This window comes from Anolis sagrei, chromosome 3, assembly GCF_037176765.1.
Source record: "Anolis sagrei isolate rAnoSag1 chromosome 3, rAnoSag1.mat, whole genome shotgun sequence".
Taxonomy (NCBI): Eukaryota; Metazoa; Chordata; class Lepidosauria; order Squamata; family Dactyloidae; genus Anolis; species Anolis sagrei.
The window spans coordinates 117,111,922-117,126,803 of NC_090023.1; the positions used below are offsets into that span (position 1 = coordinate 117,111,922).

General features: G+C 35.5%; 1 protein-coding gene across 5 annotated transcripts in view; it reads right to left on the reverse strand.

Moving 5' to 3' along the window:
- Window positions 1–14,882, reverse strand: part of RBM26 (RNA binding motif protein 26) — a 63,189-nt gene that overhangs the window by 10,050 nt on the left and 38,257 nt on the right. For 4 of the 5 annotated variants that reach the window (XM_060769514.2, XM_067466867.1, XM_067466865.1 and 1 more), the window contains 7 exons: window positions 11,897–12,067; window positions 11,612–11,716; window positions 10,786–10,995; window positions 9,284–9,370; window positions 6,126–6,239; window positions 1,464–2,563; window positions 128–200 (listed from right to left, as the gene is read on the reverse strand). In XM_060769514.2, coding sequence (XP_060625497.2) covers window positions 2,474–2,563; window positions 6,126–6,239; window positions 9,284–9,370; window positions 10,786–10,995; window positions 11,612–11,716; window positions 11,897–12,067 — 777 coding nt within the window. In that variant the 3' untranslated portion in view covers window positions 128–200; window positions 1,464–2,473. Of the gene's footprint in view, window positions 1–127; window positions 201–1,459; window positions 2,564–6,125; window positions 6,240–9,283; window positions 9,371–10,785; window positions 10,996–11,611; window positions 11,717–11,896; window positions 12,068–14,882 lie in introns of all 5 variants that reach the window. The other variant, XM_067466866.1, reaches the window with a different exon arrangement.

A 14,882-nucleotide genomic window follows, 5' to 3' on the forward strand; every position in this document is an offset into this window, starting at 1 on the left:
TTAGCAATAAATGATAAGCTGACATGTATATTAAAGGTTAAAAAAGGTATATGGAAACAAAGCGACTTTGATGCTGTATGGGGAAAATTTGTGGTAAATGGTTTAAAAAATAAGGAAGGAAAGTTACCGTCACAAGAAGAAATGAGATTTTGGACAGATGATATGTAAAAATTGTGGCTTGAGACGGGTGGAAGGGAGCACTGTGGTGAAAATAAAAAGGGGGGGGGGGATATTTAAGCAGAACAATAAATAACATGTTAAAGAGAGTGTGTTGTATAAAATGTAACAGTAATAACAAATGTATAACAAATGTAGCAATTGTGATTAATCAATAAAAATTATTATAAAAAAAGAACCATGTGACTAATATTTTCTTGAACTTGGGCTTATTTTATACAATCTAAAATCTAAAAAATTAACAAAGCATCTTCTTTGTAACCATTTACAACACCAATCATTACAATTAAAAGAATCTTATTACAGTTATTGCTATTTTTTTCTTAAACATATAGTATTTCAAAGGAAGTCTCCCTAAGGATTTGATTGGGAACATTTTTGTTTAATTTTCATTTTTTAACATGACGCATTATACAAAGAGTTTGAAATGAGGGAAAAGGCATCAATTCTCAATTTAACTATTCTAAGAAACTTAAATTGAATCATAATTTAAAACAAAACACAGCACAAATGGCCCATTCTAGGAGAAAGCTTTGGAACACTAAGCTTTGGAATTTCTGTGAGCTGAGGGTTCATAGTAGGAATTTATTAAGGTTAGGCTCAATGGTAAGGTTTCTTGTATTCCCTGAACCTGTTGTGAATTTCAGCCTACTTTTCCCAATCCCAATGGTGCAACTTACAATTAGGAAGTTACCATGGATTTTTGATACCTTCCCCAAAGAAACTAAGCAGAAAGGGTCTTTTGGCTCAAACTTAGATTGGCTGGGACAAAAAGCACCCCAAAGCAAAATGTATTGCTTTTGTACTTCTGCTTTTGTATAAAAAAAACTGTAGATGGCAAGTAAACAACTGCCAGAATTCACTAAGGCAGTTATAAATGCATTTATGTAGAGTCATGTACTCATGATCGGCTTCTATTCACAATCTCTATGTGTTCACTAGTTTGGTGAAACCTAGAGACCATTAAATTCCGCCAATATTATTTTACCAGACAGCAGATGCTGTGAGCAACAACTGTGCATTCCCCTTTTGATCAAGAAACAGCCAAGTGACACAGGAACGTGTTCCACATAAGGAGGAATTGCAACAGGAACTCTGCATCTGACTGTCATACCAAAGGACACTCACAGGAGGGAGTCATAATATCAATCAGCTGCATCTGAATTAAGAGGAAAAGACCCTTGCTTGTACTCTCCTGTGATGGAGAGCTTTATTTAACTCTTTGTATAATGTGTATAACATTTAAGTGGTTAATAGTACATTAAATCAAACATGCATATACCTACCAGTCATCTTACTTCACTTTATTTCTTAAACGTGAACCTTCACCACACAATGAGCAAGTCCTCTTCAGTTCCCAAAATATGAGACATTATCTCGTTATGGAAAGCCAAAACTCTCTCTGAAAGTCACATTCTGACACGGAGCAGTTTGAAATTTCTAGTGTGCTTTAAAGTATTTTGAGCACATAATATATACATAAACTAAACCAATTGCGTTAATTATTTGTTTCTGATGTAGTGTTTTAGCTCATAAAGAAAGAAAAATAACCATAGTGATTCAGCTCTTTTTGTGAGTATGGGGGGTGGGGATCACCACTTGGAATGGTCTCAATTCTTTTTTTTTCTTTTTTAATTGTTTTTTTTTCTCTGTCATGGGCTATGATGTTCATTATTGCTTTTTTTCTCTTTTTTTCCCAAGACCATTCCATTACTTTATTTTTTTAAACATCTTAAGGTGATAAGGAGATATATGCAAAGCAGTTGTACACTGTATCATTAAAACTTATACGTAAAATACGTACACAAATCCAACAAAAGGCTAGTACATAGTAAAGCCTAAGCATACTACTATGCAATATTATGAATACATAACTTTAGAGACTTCCGTTTAGTACTGTTATCTATCATTTCTGAAAACATTCACAAAGATCTTAAATGCAAATTTCCATTCCGTATTTGGAATAAAACAAAAAACAACCTGTTATAACAACTCGTGGTCGTTTTGTTGTGTGACCAACCCCTTAATTTACAAAGAACCCAAAGAATTTGGTACTGTTTCTGTAGAATAAAAACATTGCATATGTTCCTACTGTGATGTCGTAAGCAATCATTTACTGAAATGTAAATGCAAGTTCAACATCAATCACACAAATATAGGATCAATCAGCTTCATGTGTCTTATCTGAAACCCATCACTTTTACTGAAACTCTTTGTAGTACAAATATGCAAAAGTACATTAGGAAATGCTAATGTAACATAGGTACAGTCCTAGCACTGTTAATAACCAGTTGAATCATCTTCTCCAAGAACGAGATTCATTGTCGTCATCATCTTCATCATCATCTTGAAGCAAAGAGTCATCCACCAACGATTCTTCCTGAAACTACAAAGGAAATACTGTTAAGACATTGGAGGAGGAATACTCCCTCCTTAGAAAAAGAAGTGGAGGCATTTAGATTCTTGTGCATAAATTGCTAGCTACTGGCAAAACACAAGATTTATGTATATCAAAATGTTTTATATATCAGCCATCAACAATATTTATTTCGTTCACTGTAAAGGTACCAAAAGGAGATATATACCTTCTGTTGAAATTCAATTTATGTCAATAGCTTTTGATGCGGCAAAGTATATAATTCAACTGTGAAAAGTCACCTTAATAGCTTGGATTTATTATTCAATTGGCCAAATCATAGTTGCTTTCCTAGTTAGAAAACAAAGACCAATGTCTAAAATCACGACAATGACCTGAATGTATTCCTAAATGAGAAAGTGGGCATGTTGTGAACAGGAGCTCCTTTGAGTCAAATCAAAGCTTCGCATTTTCTTCATCATGTAGCCACACCATTCCTGTAGATTTCTGGCTTATTCTTGCCTACAAATCAGGAAATGCAGCTTGAAACAACTCTAATATGTTAAGCGGGTGAGATAAACAATCTATGTGTTTTGTTATTGGCATGACTGAACAGTCTGTTGTGACCCACAATCTCTGGTCTGTATGCAATAATAAACCAGGTACTAGGAAAAGTGAAATTTTAAACTCATGAAGAATTCTCTTCCTCCCTCCTGTGAAATAAGAAAGGGAAACTGTATGAGCCCAAGACTTTCCTAAGGTTGACAAGGAGTCCTGGGTTCGCATTATATGCAAATATACCCAGTGCCTATATTTAGCCACTATTTTTTTAGCATTGGATCAAGCTAAAGCATTGTGTCCTCTCTCCCCTTTTGGCTCAGATAAAAGGAAGAAATGAACAATGCTGGCTTCCATTTTCAATCAGCTACAGTTTACTGTTATATGTGTGTCTGAATAAACTGTGGTTCGTCTCTAAACCAGACGTAAGAATTGTGTAGTACATAGACCATGTGTGTGCCTTCCAGGTTTTGCATAATTCAGTCCCTGATTGTGCCTCCCACCCCAGCACACAACTCAAACTTTCAAATGATGGCTTTACTTTAAATCCTAGTCCCACTCCAAAATCTACAGCCAAATCTCATTGACCACATTTTTGGTCTCTCATGGGGCTGAACTCTGTTTCTGCATATCCTGTATAACCCTGAAATAAACTATGCTTTGTTGAAACAACTTCAAATTGAGGTTAATGTTTGCACAAACTGCAGTAAACATGAAGTATAATTCTAGGTTAGTACATAAAGAAACACTTGAAATGGAAGTAATTCTTTACATCTTTCTCCATGTGAGAATATCAAATGAAGGGAAGGGAATGCCCAAGGCACAATTGCAGACAGTAAGGCCTTGGTATTACTGGTGGTACCAAAATCCATGGATCCTCAAGTCCCATTAAATACAATGATATAACAAAATGGTGAACCTTATATAAAAGAGAAAAACGTGTGCTTTTTTAAATTTCTTTTAAATTTTTCACTGTGGATATGAAGGGATTACCATATAGGAAATGTGCAACTATGCATTAGAACTATGTCTCACTAAACTATTATGCAACTCTTGACAGACCATACAAAACATATCAAAGTCCATGTCTTCAACTCAGTAAATATACAGAAACATATGAATGCTTTTGATTTTTCCAAAAAATCTTTTAGAGTTCTTCAAAGACGGGCCTAGTTATTAATCCTGAGGATGGAACCTACTGATGTACTACCAGAAAGAGGAAAAAGGCCTTCCCTCCTATCAGAAGACAACAACTTTATCTGCTTTCCTTTGCCACCACTCTGGGAGTCTGGGAAAGTGCAACTGCTGGCATCATTGACTGTTATTAGGCTGGAGAAGTGCAGCAACACAATGCCCTAAATTTCTTGAAAAGGACAGAATAGAGCCTAAATAAAAAATGTCAGCACATGACCTTGCTTTCTTCTATCAAACCAAAACAGACATAATTATAAAAAGAATAATCAGGGAAGAATTTAAATAAAGTTTAAAAATGCTATTTTTTTTAAAAAAAAAAAAAGAATATGCTTCTACTCCAAGACTAGAGCCAATCAACTCCAGGTGAGAAGTTCTCAAAGGAATTTTCATAAATGAAGTATGTATCTTCCAAGAGGTGCTTACACAAAGGTCAGAACTAAAGAACATAAATAAAAGAATAATGCCCTGACACCGGGAACAGCAAATATGACAAGATTTATGGCGAAAGCAGTGTAGGTTCTCACTTATAATTTACTCTACAAGCTGATACATCTAGGACCTGGTGATTACAAATATTCAATACCAATACTCCTAGGTGTCTGTATGAGAAGAAGTAGTGGATTTTTATCTCAGGAAAGGCTGACATTTAAGAAATGCAAAAGGCTTGAGGGAAATCTGATTGGAAATCCATTATGTATGGGAATTTATTGAAGAAAAGAGAGAGCTGGTTCAGTAATAACAGAAGAGAACGCAACTATAATCAGATTAAGTAAACCAGAAAAAAGGCCAATATCTGTAAGGACCGGAAACATGTCTTAAGTAAAAAAAAGACTTTAAGGATATGAGTTGCTAAAACTACAAGAAACTGTAAAGTTTGAAAAGGTGAAATCAAAGAAGACCAGGAGGAAGAATGTGGTTTCAACATAGTGGAAGTAATTAAAAATCTGTAAGGTAAGGTCTGTGTTTCAATCTCTTTCAATGGATGCCAAAGTAATGGTGTGAGCATGCTGCTTTTCGTGAACACCAGTTTGGTACCACAACCTGAAATCTCTGCTTAGTCATAAAGCAATCTGGACAGCTCTACTCTGGCAGATCTACTCTCACAGAATTTTTGGGAGGATAAAAATGAGGTAAGTCTGAACTACCTAAAACAGTAGAAAGGAAAGAAACGTGTGATTTAAATGTTATCGCAATTTACAGTATCTGATAAATCAATGAAATATAGAAATACAAGCATTTCTCTTTAAAAAAATCTTAAAGTATTCCTATATTTAAGGTTAACGTCTGAACAGAAAAATATTTTTTTGAAAAGACAATGCAAGCTTTCCAAAATCATTGGCTATGACAGTACTCCTCTGCAAATAATCTGTCTCTTTTTTATCTCGCCCGAGTTTTAATTAGTTTTAATTAGTCTCTTTTTTAATCATTACATGTAGCCCGCCCATTATTATTGTGATTGCTTTTTATATGCTTCATTACACTACCCATCTTTATTAACAATCAATTAATACTTTCTTTGAACATTTCCCCAAACATTTCAGTTAGGGGAAAAATGAAACTGGTGGGCTGGACAGAAATATTTATATAGATTCCTTGCCATCAACCATGAATTATATTCAGTTATTACTGACTTCATTTAGTGAATTTTCCCTCCTCTTCTAATTTCTGACAGCCAACTCCACCAATCAGAAAAGGAAAATGGTGTGGATCACTGATTATGTTAGTATTGCAAAGCCACCAACTGATTCAAGACTAGAAATAAATCTACTTTGGTTTTTTTAAAAAAGTCTTCTATGTCTTTTTCTTAGTGTATGGAATAATTTAAAAATCACACACTCACTTCTTCTTCATCTGGCTCTGGCTCTTCTGTTTCTACAGTGGACATGTTAGTGATTGGCTTGTTCCAGGCTAACTTCAAGTCCTGCCCTTTGAATCGAGCTCCATGGATAGCAGCCTAAAAGGAACAACATTGTCTTTGAACACTCTGTTAGGAAGAAAATGTTTTCTACTATAATTAATATTCCAAAGAGAACAGACGTCAGGGCTACAGGGCAGATGTAAGAACACCTCTTCATGCTAAGCTGAGATTTAAGAAACCATCCCAGCTCTTTCTGTTTGTGGGGACCACATTCTGCATATACAATTTTAAGAACAGTTCACCATGCCACTTTAGCAGTTTAAGCATCCTATCAAAACCAATTTGTAATAAAGCATACATGTTTCTTTCTAAAAAAAAAATTTAAATGCCACTGCCCATGCCAAACTTCTTTCGGGAGTTTTCAATATAGACATAAGAAAGCTCTCTGCTGGGGTTATGGCAGGCTAGAAAGCAGAGCAGGTTTACTAGCATACAACAGACTGGAGTTTATTTATACAAAGCAATGCCTCTAAATAACAAGAGTACACAATGCAGTATAGAGAACTGCTTTTTCTAAGTCTTGAATTATAAGGAAATGAAGGTAATGTGATACAAAGCAACCAAGTGCCTCTGAATAACTTCTCCATTGGTATTTTGCTTTGGAAATACTGCTATTTTTTAATCTTCTTGTGTGACTGAAGCCAGGGACTTCCTCAAACAAAATGAGCCTATGTAAAATAAAAATAAGACTAAAATAGTGAATGTAACATATTTTGCTGAAAAGGATTCCATTTTTCAGCAAAGATCTAGTAATTGAAATGTTAAGAAAAAGAGTTAACCTATGGGATATTTGTGTCTTCTTAGGCACCACATGCATTAAGTGGGTGCTTTGGAAATAGTATGTTCAAATTAAAGTAACATGAACTAGCATAAATCAGCGTTAGCAACATTCCGAAATAACTGCCACAGTCACAAAAGATTTATAGTACAATCTGAAAGTACAGCATAATGTGAAATGTGGAAACAATTACATGCTCAATGACATCTGAACATGAATTGTGTGATATTAAAGTCCCCAGGTATAAATTTTAAATCTATACATATAAATTTATGATAAATTTTAAAAGATTCCATGCCTATTAAAATGCAGCTCTGGAGAGGTTTTTTTGGCCCATAGTCTCATCACAATGTCACAAACTAGCATTTTTAAGAATATGTGACATTTGAGTTCAGAAATAACTTGTAATCTTTGAAAGAAATTACTACAGCATAAAAATGCAACGGTTTATGATGAGGGAATCCTCCTCTCCCAAGCGCAAATGTACATGACCATAAAACTTAAACCTTTTTTATTCAAGGCAGTAAAATATTAGCTACCATTATTTCAAAGAAAGTATTTATGAAGCTGTAACTTCTTTGGTGATGAATATTTACTGGCAATTACTATTTATAATATATTTGATTTACTAACAAGTAGAAATTAATTGTGTAGATTTATGCATATGAACCTTCTTTTGATGTTTTCAAATCTATCAGTTTGCTATGGTTTTATTTGAAAAAATGCTCGGCTACTATACCAAACTTATACTTCTTCAGAATTCTGTGAAAAGCGAACAGAAGTGTATTTTATGTGACATGAGCTTATTAATTAATTAACTAACTAATTATATTTCTAACCCGGGGGGGGGGGGGACTCAAGGCGGTTTACAACATATTAATGGCAAAATTCAATGCCAGCATACATATAGAAAGGAAAGAAAAAATAATTAAACACTAACATATAACTATACATTAAAATAATTAAAACATAAGGCATAAACAACATTTAAACACTAAGACAAAAGCATTAAAAATATCTACTTTATATATATTAACATCACATGATCCAAAAAGCTAATGTAATCAATTTCAAACTCTCCTACTCTGGTTTCGTATGAATCTGTCACCTACTTGAGAGTTTAATTTTTAATATCTGAGCTGAATACTTTCTTCATAGATATAAAATAGTTAAATACTATTAAATAACTATTAAATGCTACAATTCATCAGATTCACAGACAGGTCAACAATGTCACAAATAATCCAAAACTTTCTGGATACTTTCATACACCACACATTTCTCCAATTAAAAATTGAGGTAGAAAACTAAGAATAGTCTAATATTCTAAAGTTAATAAGAACTAGACAGAGGCCAATCTTTCCCACAAACTACTAAATAAATAAAAGGCCCCCTGGTGGCGCTGTGGGTTAAACCACTGAGCTGCTGAACTTGCTGACTGAAAAGCTGGCAGTTTGAATCCAGGGAATGGGGTGAGCTCCCACAGTTAGGCCCAGCTTCTGTCAACCTAGCAGTTCGAAAACATGCAAGTGCGAGTAAATCAATAGATACCACTTCTAGAGGAAGGTAATGGTGCTCCATGCAGTCATGCCGCCCACCAGACCTCGGATGTGTCTATGGACAACACTGGCTCTTTGGCTTAAAAATGGAGATGAGCACCACTCCCTGGAGTCGGACACGACTGGACTTAATGTCAAGGGGTAACCTTTATCTTTACCTTTTTACTAAATAAATGCTGAAAATTAAGACCCACGACACTCTTCAGTATAGATATTCCTACCATTTCCCCGTCACAAGCTGCAGAAACAGTGATAGAATGATGTGAGGAACACTTCTCCCCAATTTTCTTACTTTGCTCTCAGAATGTATTTAGTCACTTCTGGTGTGAGAGAATTGGCCGTCTGCAAGGACGTTGCCCAGGGGACGCCTGGATGATTTGATGTTTTTATCATCCTTGTGGGAGGCTTCTCTCATGTCCCCGTATGAGGAGCTGGAGCTGATAGAGGGAGCTCATCCGCCTCTCCCCGAATTCGAACCTGCGACCTGTCGGTCTTCAGTCCTGCCGGCACAGGGGTTTAACCCACTGCACCACCGGGGGCTCTCACACCAGAAGCGACTTGCAGTTTCTCAAGTCGCTCCTGACACGACAAAAAAAGAAAAAGAAAAAAAAGAATGTATTTAAATAATCTAAGCTAAAGGAAAACCATTACTATAAAATGATATAGCATTCCAATAGAGTTGTTTAATTTTATCCTGTTTTCTTACACAAAAGAAAAAGAAAAGAAAAGAAAGACGGACTTACTGCTTCAGCCTCTGCTCTTGTTTTGAAAGTGATCACTGCATGGAGAGATGAATCATCTATCTGGCAGTCTTCAATTTCACCATATTGCTTTTTAAGAGGAAGTAAAGAATGAAGGAGTTGAAATATTTCTTCTCCACGCAAATATTCAATTGCTAATGTGATTTAACAATTCCAAATCTACCGTGACAGTAGCGGATCCAAAACAATTCCGCAAAGTTTTAAAAATGGGCATAAGGCAAACAGAAACATACCACAAAACTTATACAAATTCTAAATAGCTGAGGAAAACAAATATTCAATTTTTGAAAAGGCCACAGAAACTACAGATTACACTACATAACAAAATTTGAAAAAATTCTGTTCTTTGTTTGAAAATGTTATTCCTATTTAATTGTGCGGTACATTCTTTGAAAGTAGTTGTTATAACTTTGTTTTTGTGGCTGCCACAAACTATATTGAATTGGTTGAGACTCTACGAGATATTAATTGAAAAACTATAGCAAAATGTTCTGTAGGATGTCCCACAAAAAAAAAAAAAGTTTTTGGCATTTAATATACTTCTTCCATGTTTTTATGACAGAAGCAATTAGGAAATGACATTTATAACCCAGGAACAAAAATTGTGTTAGACAGTGTAATCAGTTTCCTTGGCTTAAAGAATTATTATGGTGGAACGTCACATTACTGTCAAAGCAAACAATTGTGCTAAACAAGTCGTATGTGTAGTGAGAATTATTTGTGAAGAAGAAACATATCTGATAGGTCAGTCCTTCCTTACAAAATTTGGAACAAAAATTCAAAATGTCATCGTTAGTCATACCTGAAGTTTATCTGGGAATTTTTAGTGAAAAGAAAATTCTTAGACTACGCCATGTGAAACTGCCTTTAGTGAGAATTATGTGACAATAAAATCTGTGCAAGAAAACCTAGCTATCAAACATTTTAATGAATTACAATGGCCTCTTAGTTTATTTTTCTACAATGGACAAACACACATAGCAGCAAGACACTAAACTAAGCTCCATTATGTGAAAAGTGGTATTAGGTGTATCTCTCTGAAAAAATGATTACTGTTTAATTATTAGAAAACAGACAAGTTATAAAAGCCATCGAAACTAACCTTGTCGTCAAGACGACACCCATCTTCTCCTGCTTTTTTTAAATAGTTTTTTTTATAATCTAGGCGAAAATACATTTGGCATTTGCCTGAACATTCTTCCAGAAACTCAAACTATAAATCTGATTTCACAACATTCTTCCTAAGTATCGTTTAACTGGCCAACTCCCAACAGCAGACCTCATGGAAAAAAGGAAGACATAGGTGGAAACAATAACCCCTCAACCGCTGCAACCCTGTAAAGAGCTCCAAAACAAGCTTTGAAAGGTTGTGAACCCATTGAGAGTGAGTTTTTGAGTAGTGTAGTTAAAGGAAAAGAAAGCATAAGAAAATTAATTAGCTCAAAAATCAACACCAATAAAAGAACCATAAATGTGGTACATACCGCGAAGTGAGGAAGGAGATCTTCACGGTCATTCTCGGTAAAGGCAGAGATTTCAAGTGCTCTGGGACGGTGATCCACAACAGCATGAACAGGAACCCCTCTTCCTCGACCACGGCCCCTTCCTCCCCGGCCTCTCCCACGGGACACTCCTCGGCCACGTGAATGAACTCCTCTTCCACGACCCGATGAGAGGATTCCTCGTTTTGCAGCCTAGCAATTAACAAACAACAATGCTTGACATTCATGTAGACCAGGCATGGGTCAACTTCGGTCCACCAGGTGTTTTGGACTTTGACTCCCACTGGCTTTTAGGAATTGTGGGAGTTGAAGCCCAAAACACCTGGAGGGCCAAAGTCTGTCTATGCTTGATGTAGACCAATTATGTAAGATTTGTTTGTGTTTCTACTGCCTAACTTGCAGGGGTTCTCAAACAAAAGGGGGATAAACATTTCAATGTAAGTCAGACGATTGCAACTTGGGGACTGCCTGTATATTTACTTACTATACTATACTTCTTTTAAAGCAGTGATTCTTTCCACACACAAAAGGACACAGAACTACTATCACATCAAAACAGCAACAGTGCCATCTATAGGTTCATTCTAAAAATGCATACAATACACAAATATTCTACAAGGATGTGTTTCTTTAGTAATTAAAATTCATGATAGCAACAATAATGATTTCAAATACTTAAATCCACAAAATCTCACTTCTTTAAAAATAGAGGCCCATGATTTATTTTGAAATTAATATACTTATCAATGATTAAGTTTACACAGTGAACAATTTGCAATCTTGACTGTCAAAACTGAAATAAACTTACTTCCAGTTGCAGTTCTGTGTACTTTCTTCTTAGTTCAGTAACTTCTTCCCCAGCTTGCATCTTCTTATACAAATCCAATTCAGTATCCAATAGCTCTTTTTGCATCTAAAGAATTATTGAAATGATTCAGAATGTATTCCTTAATTTGTGTGGGGGAAAACATGGAATTCAATAACCCATCCTCACATATAACACTGAAAAAGCAAGTCTTGAGCAAAGACATTTATGAAGAGAAGGAAAAAGAGAATGGGGGGGGGCAATATAAAGAAAATAACATATGAATACCTGTACTTTTGTCTTAATGCTTTTCAATGGAGCATTTGCTGGGGAAGAAACTCCTTTCAACTCATCCTTTAACTTGGTGATGCTATTAGTCAAAGTTTCTAAAGTTTTCATGATTTCAGCTTTATCCTCAGTTTTCATTGTCTTATTTTTTTCCAGCTTTGAAATCAGCATCTATCAAAATTAAATGTGTTAATATTTATTTATCGTGTCGGGAGCAAGCCAAACAGTTGTATTGCATTAAAGACAAACAAACAAACAAAACACAAGGCTTGCAGACTTGGTATTCTATTAAATGTTCTTTTGTTACTAACAATCTACAGAGAAGTCTATCTATGTACACAAAAATGCCTTAATTTGATCGTGTTAAATTCAATTTACTAACTCTCAAGTTGCAATATATTCTTCCCCATAGAAAGCCACTAAGGAAAGTTGCTAAATATTTGAATTGTGTAAGAACACAGTCCAGTAAAACTAAGGAAATGGGGGAAGAGGAGGTCCGATTTGAATAAATTGACTATGTTATGATATAGACTGTAGGGATTGCCATTGAACTCAATATATTCAAAGGTAGATTTTGAGAACTCTTCCTTACAAATTTCTGCTTTTTGTAATATTTGCGTAGTATTTGCTAAACTTGTTGTTGTCAAAGTATTAATGGAAAAATCTAGTAGAGCTTGCGGGAAGTAATTAAAAATAATTGGGAAATAATTAAAATTAATTAGAAATAATTCCAAATGATAGTAATGATAAAAACATACAATACCTAGAATTAGAAATATGTTAAAAGTAATTAAATATTTAAAATAACCAAAATTATGAACTGAGAAATAATTGGGATGTAATTATGAATTGTTGTTGTTCATTCGTTCAGTCGCCTCCGACTCTTCGTGACCTCATGGACCAGCCCACGCCAGAGCTCCCTGTCGGCCGTTATCACCCCCAGCTCCCTCAAGGTCAGTCCAGTCACTTCAAGGATGCCATCCATCCATCTTGCCCTTGGTCGGCCCCTCTTCCTTTTGCCTTCCACTTTCCCCAGCATAATTGTCTTCTCTAGGCTTTCCTGTCTCCTCATGATGTGGCCAAAGTACTTCAACTTTGTTTCTAGTATCTTTCCCTCCAGTGAGCAGTCGGGCTTTATTTCCTGGAGGATGGACTGGTTGGATCTTCTCGCAGTCCAAGGCACTCTCAGCACTTTCCTCCAACACCACAGCTCAAAAGCATCGATCTTCCTTCGCTCAGCCTTCCCTAAGGTCCAGCTCTCACATCCGTAGGTTACTACAGGGAATACCATGGCTTTGACTATGCGGATCTTTGTTGCCAGTCTGATGTCTCTACTCTTTACTATTTTATCGAGACTGGACATTGCTCTCCTCCCAAGAAGTAAGCGTCTTCTGATTTCCTGGCCACAGTCTGCATCTGCAGTAATCTTTGCACCTAGAAATACAAAGTCTGTCACGGCCTCCACGGTTTCTCCCTCTATTTTCCAGTTGTCAATCATTCTTGTTGCCATAATCTTGGTTTTTTTGACGTTTAGCTGCAATCCGGCTCTTGCGCTTTCTTCTTTCACCTTGATTAGAAGGCTCCTCAGCTCCTCCTCGCTTTCGGCCATCAGAGTGGTGTCATCTGCATATCTGAGGTTGTTAAATGTTTCTTCCAGCAATTTTCACCCCAGCTTTGCATTCATCCAGCCCCGCACATCGCATGATGTGTTCTGCATACAAGTTAAAAAGGTTGGGTGAGAGGATGCAGCCTTGCCGTACGCCTTTCCCAATCTTGAACCAGTCTGTTGTTCCGTGGTCAGTTCTGACTGTTGCTACTTGGTCCTTGTACAGATTCCTCAGGAGAGAGACAAGGTGGCTTGGGATGCCCATCTCACTAAGAACTTGCCACAATTTATTATGATCCACACAGTCAAAGGCTTTAGAATAGTCAATGAAGCAGAAGTAGATGTTTTTCTGAAACTCCCTGCCTTTCTCCATTATCCAGCGGATATTGGCAATCTGGTCTCTTGTTCCTCTGCCTTTTCTAAACCCAGCTTGAACATCTGGCAACTCAATTATGAATTAGGAAATAATTAAATATAATTAGGCAATCAGGAAATAATTAAAAGTAATTAAAATATAATTAAAAGTAAATAGGAAATAATTAAAAGTAACTAAATAAAATTAATGAAAAAATAAAAGAAATAATTAAATGTAGTTAAAATAATTGGGAAATTGGAAAATAAAAAGTAAAAAAATAATTATAAAGTAATTAAAATAATTTAAAAGTAACTACATAGATGTTATTAAAATAGGATTTAATTAAAGCAATTAGGAAATAGCTAAACATAATTAAGAAGTAATTGGAAAATAAATAATTAGCAAGTAACTAGCAAGTAACTAAAAGTAACTACAGCTCTCGGCTTAGTAAAATGGCTGAAAAATTACGGGACCTATAGTGAAAACTAATTTTTTAAACCCAGGGTAGGGAACTGTCAAATTAACAATTTGTAAACCACTCTAACATACTGAAGGTGAAGAGCAGAATATAAATACTCTGCTCTTCAGAGTATAAATTAATATTTCTTTGCTCTTCTAAGAGAGGTCTTCTAGCTGGTTTATACTTCTTAAGACAATATGAATAAACGAGTACGAGGTTGGAAACAAGTTCAGCCAAGAGACTATGAGCACTACAAATTTCTTAAGTGTATATCTGGAATCATTTCTATAGGTTGCATTCAAATAGTGCATTTCTGTTCATAATAGGATTATTTACACTAAAAACTGAGTGCACCCTATTTTGTGACCAGATTTCACTGAATTCAGCCTCGTTTTCAAGCATAATTTAAAATCATCAGTTCTCTGAGATAAAAGACCACAGGACACAGAGGCAGAGCCACCATATTACCATTTTCTCCTTTATTTGCTTAGTCTATCCCATCAACAAAATGGTTCTAAATATTCAATTGAAAAGCAAAAAGAGATTATTCCTCCACCCCAAGGTT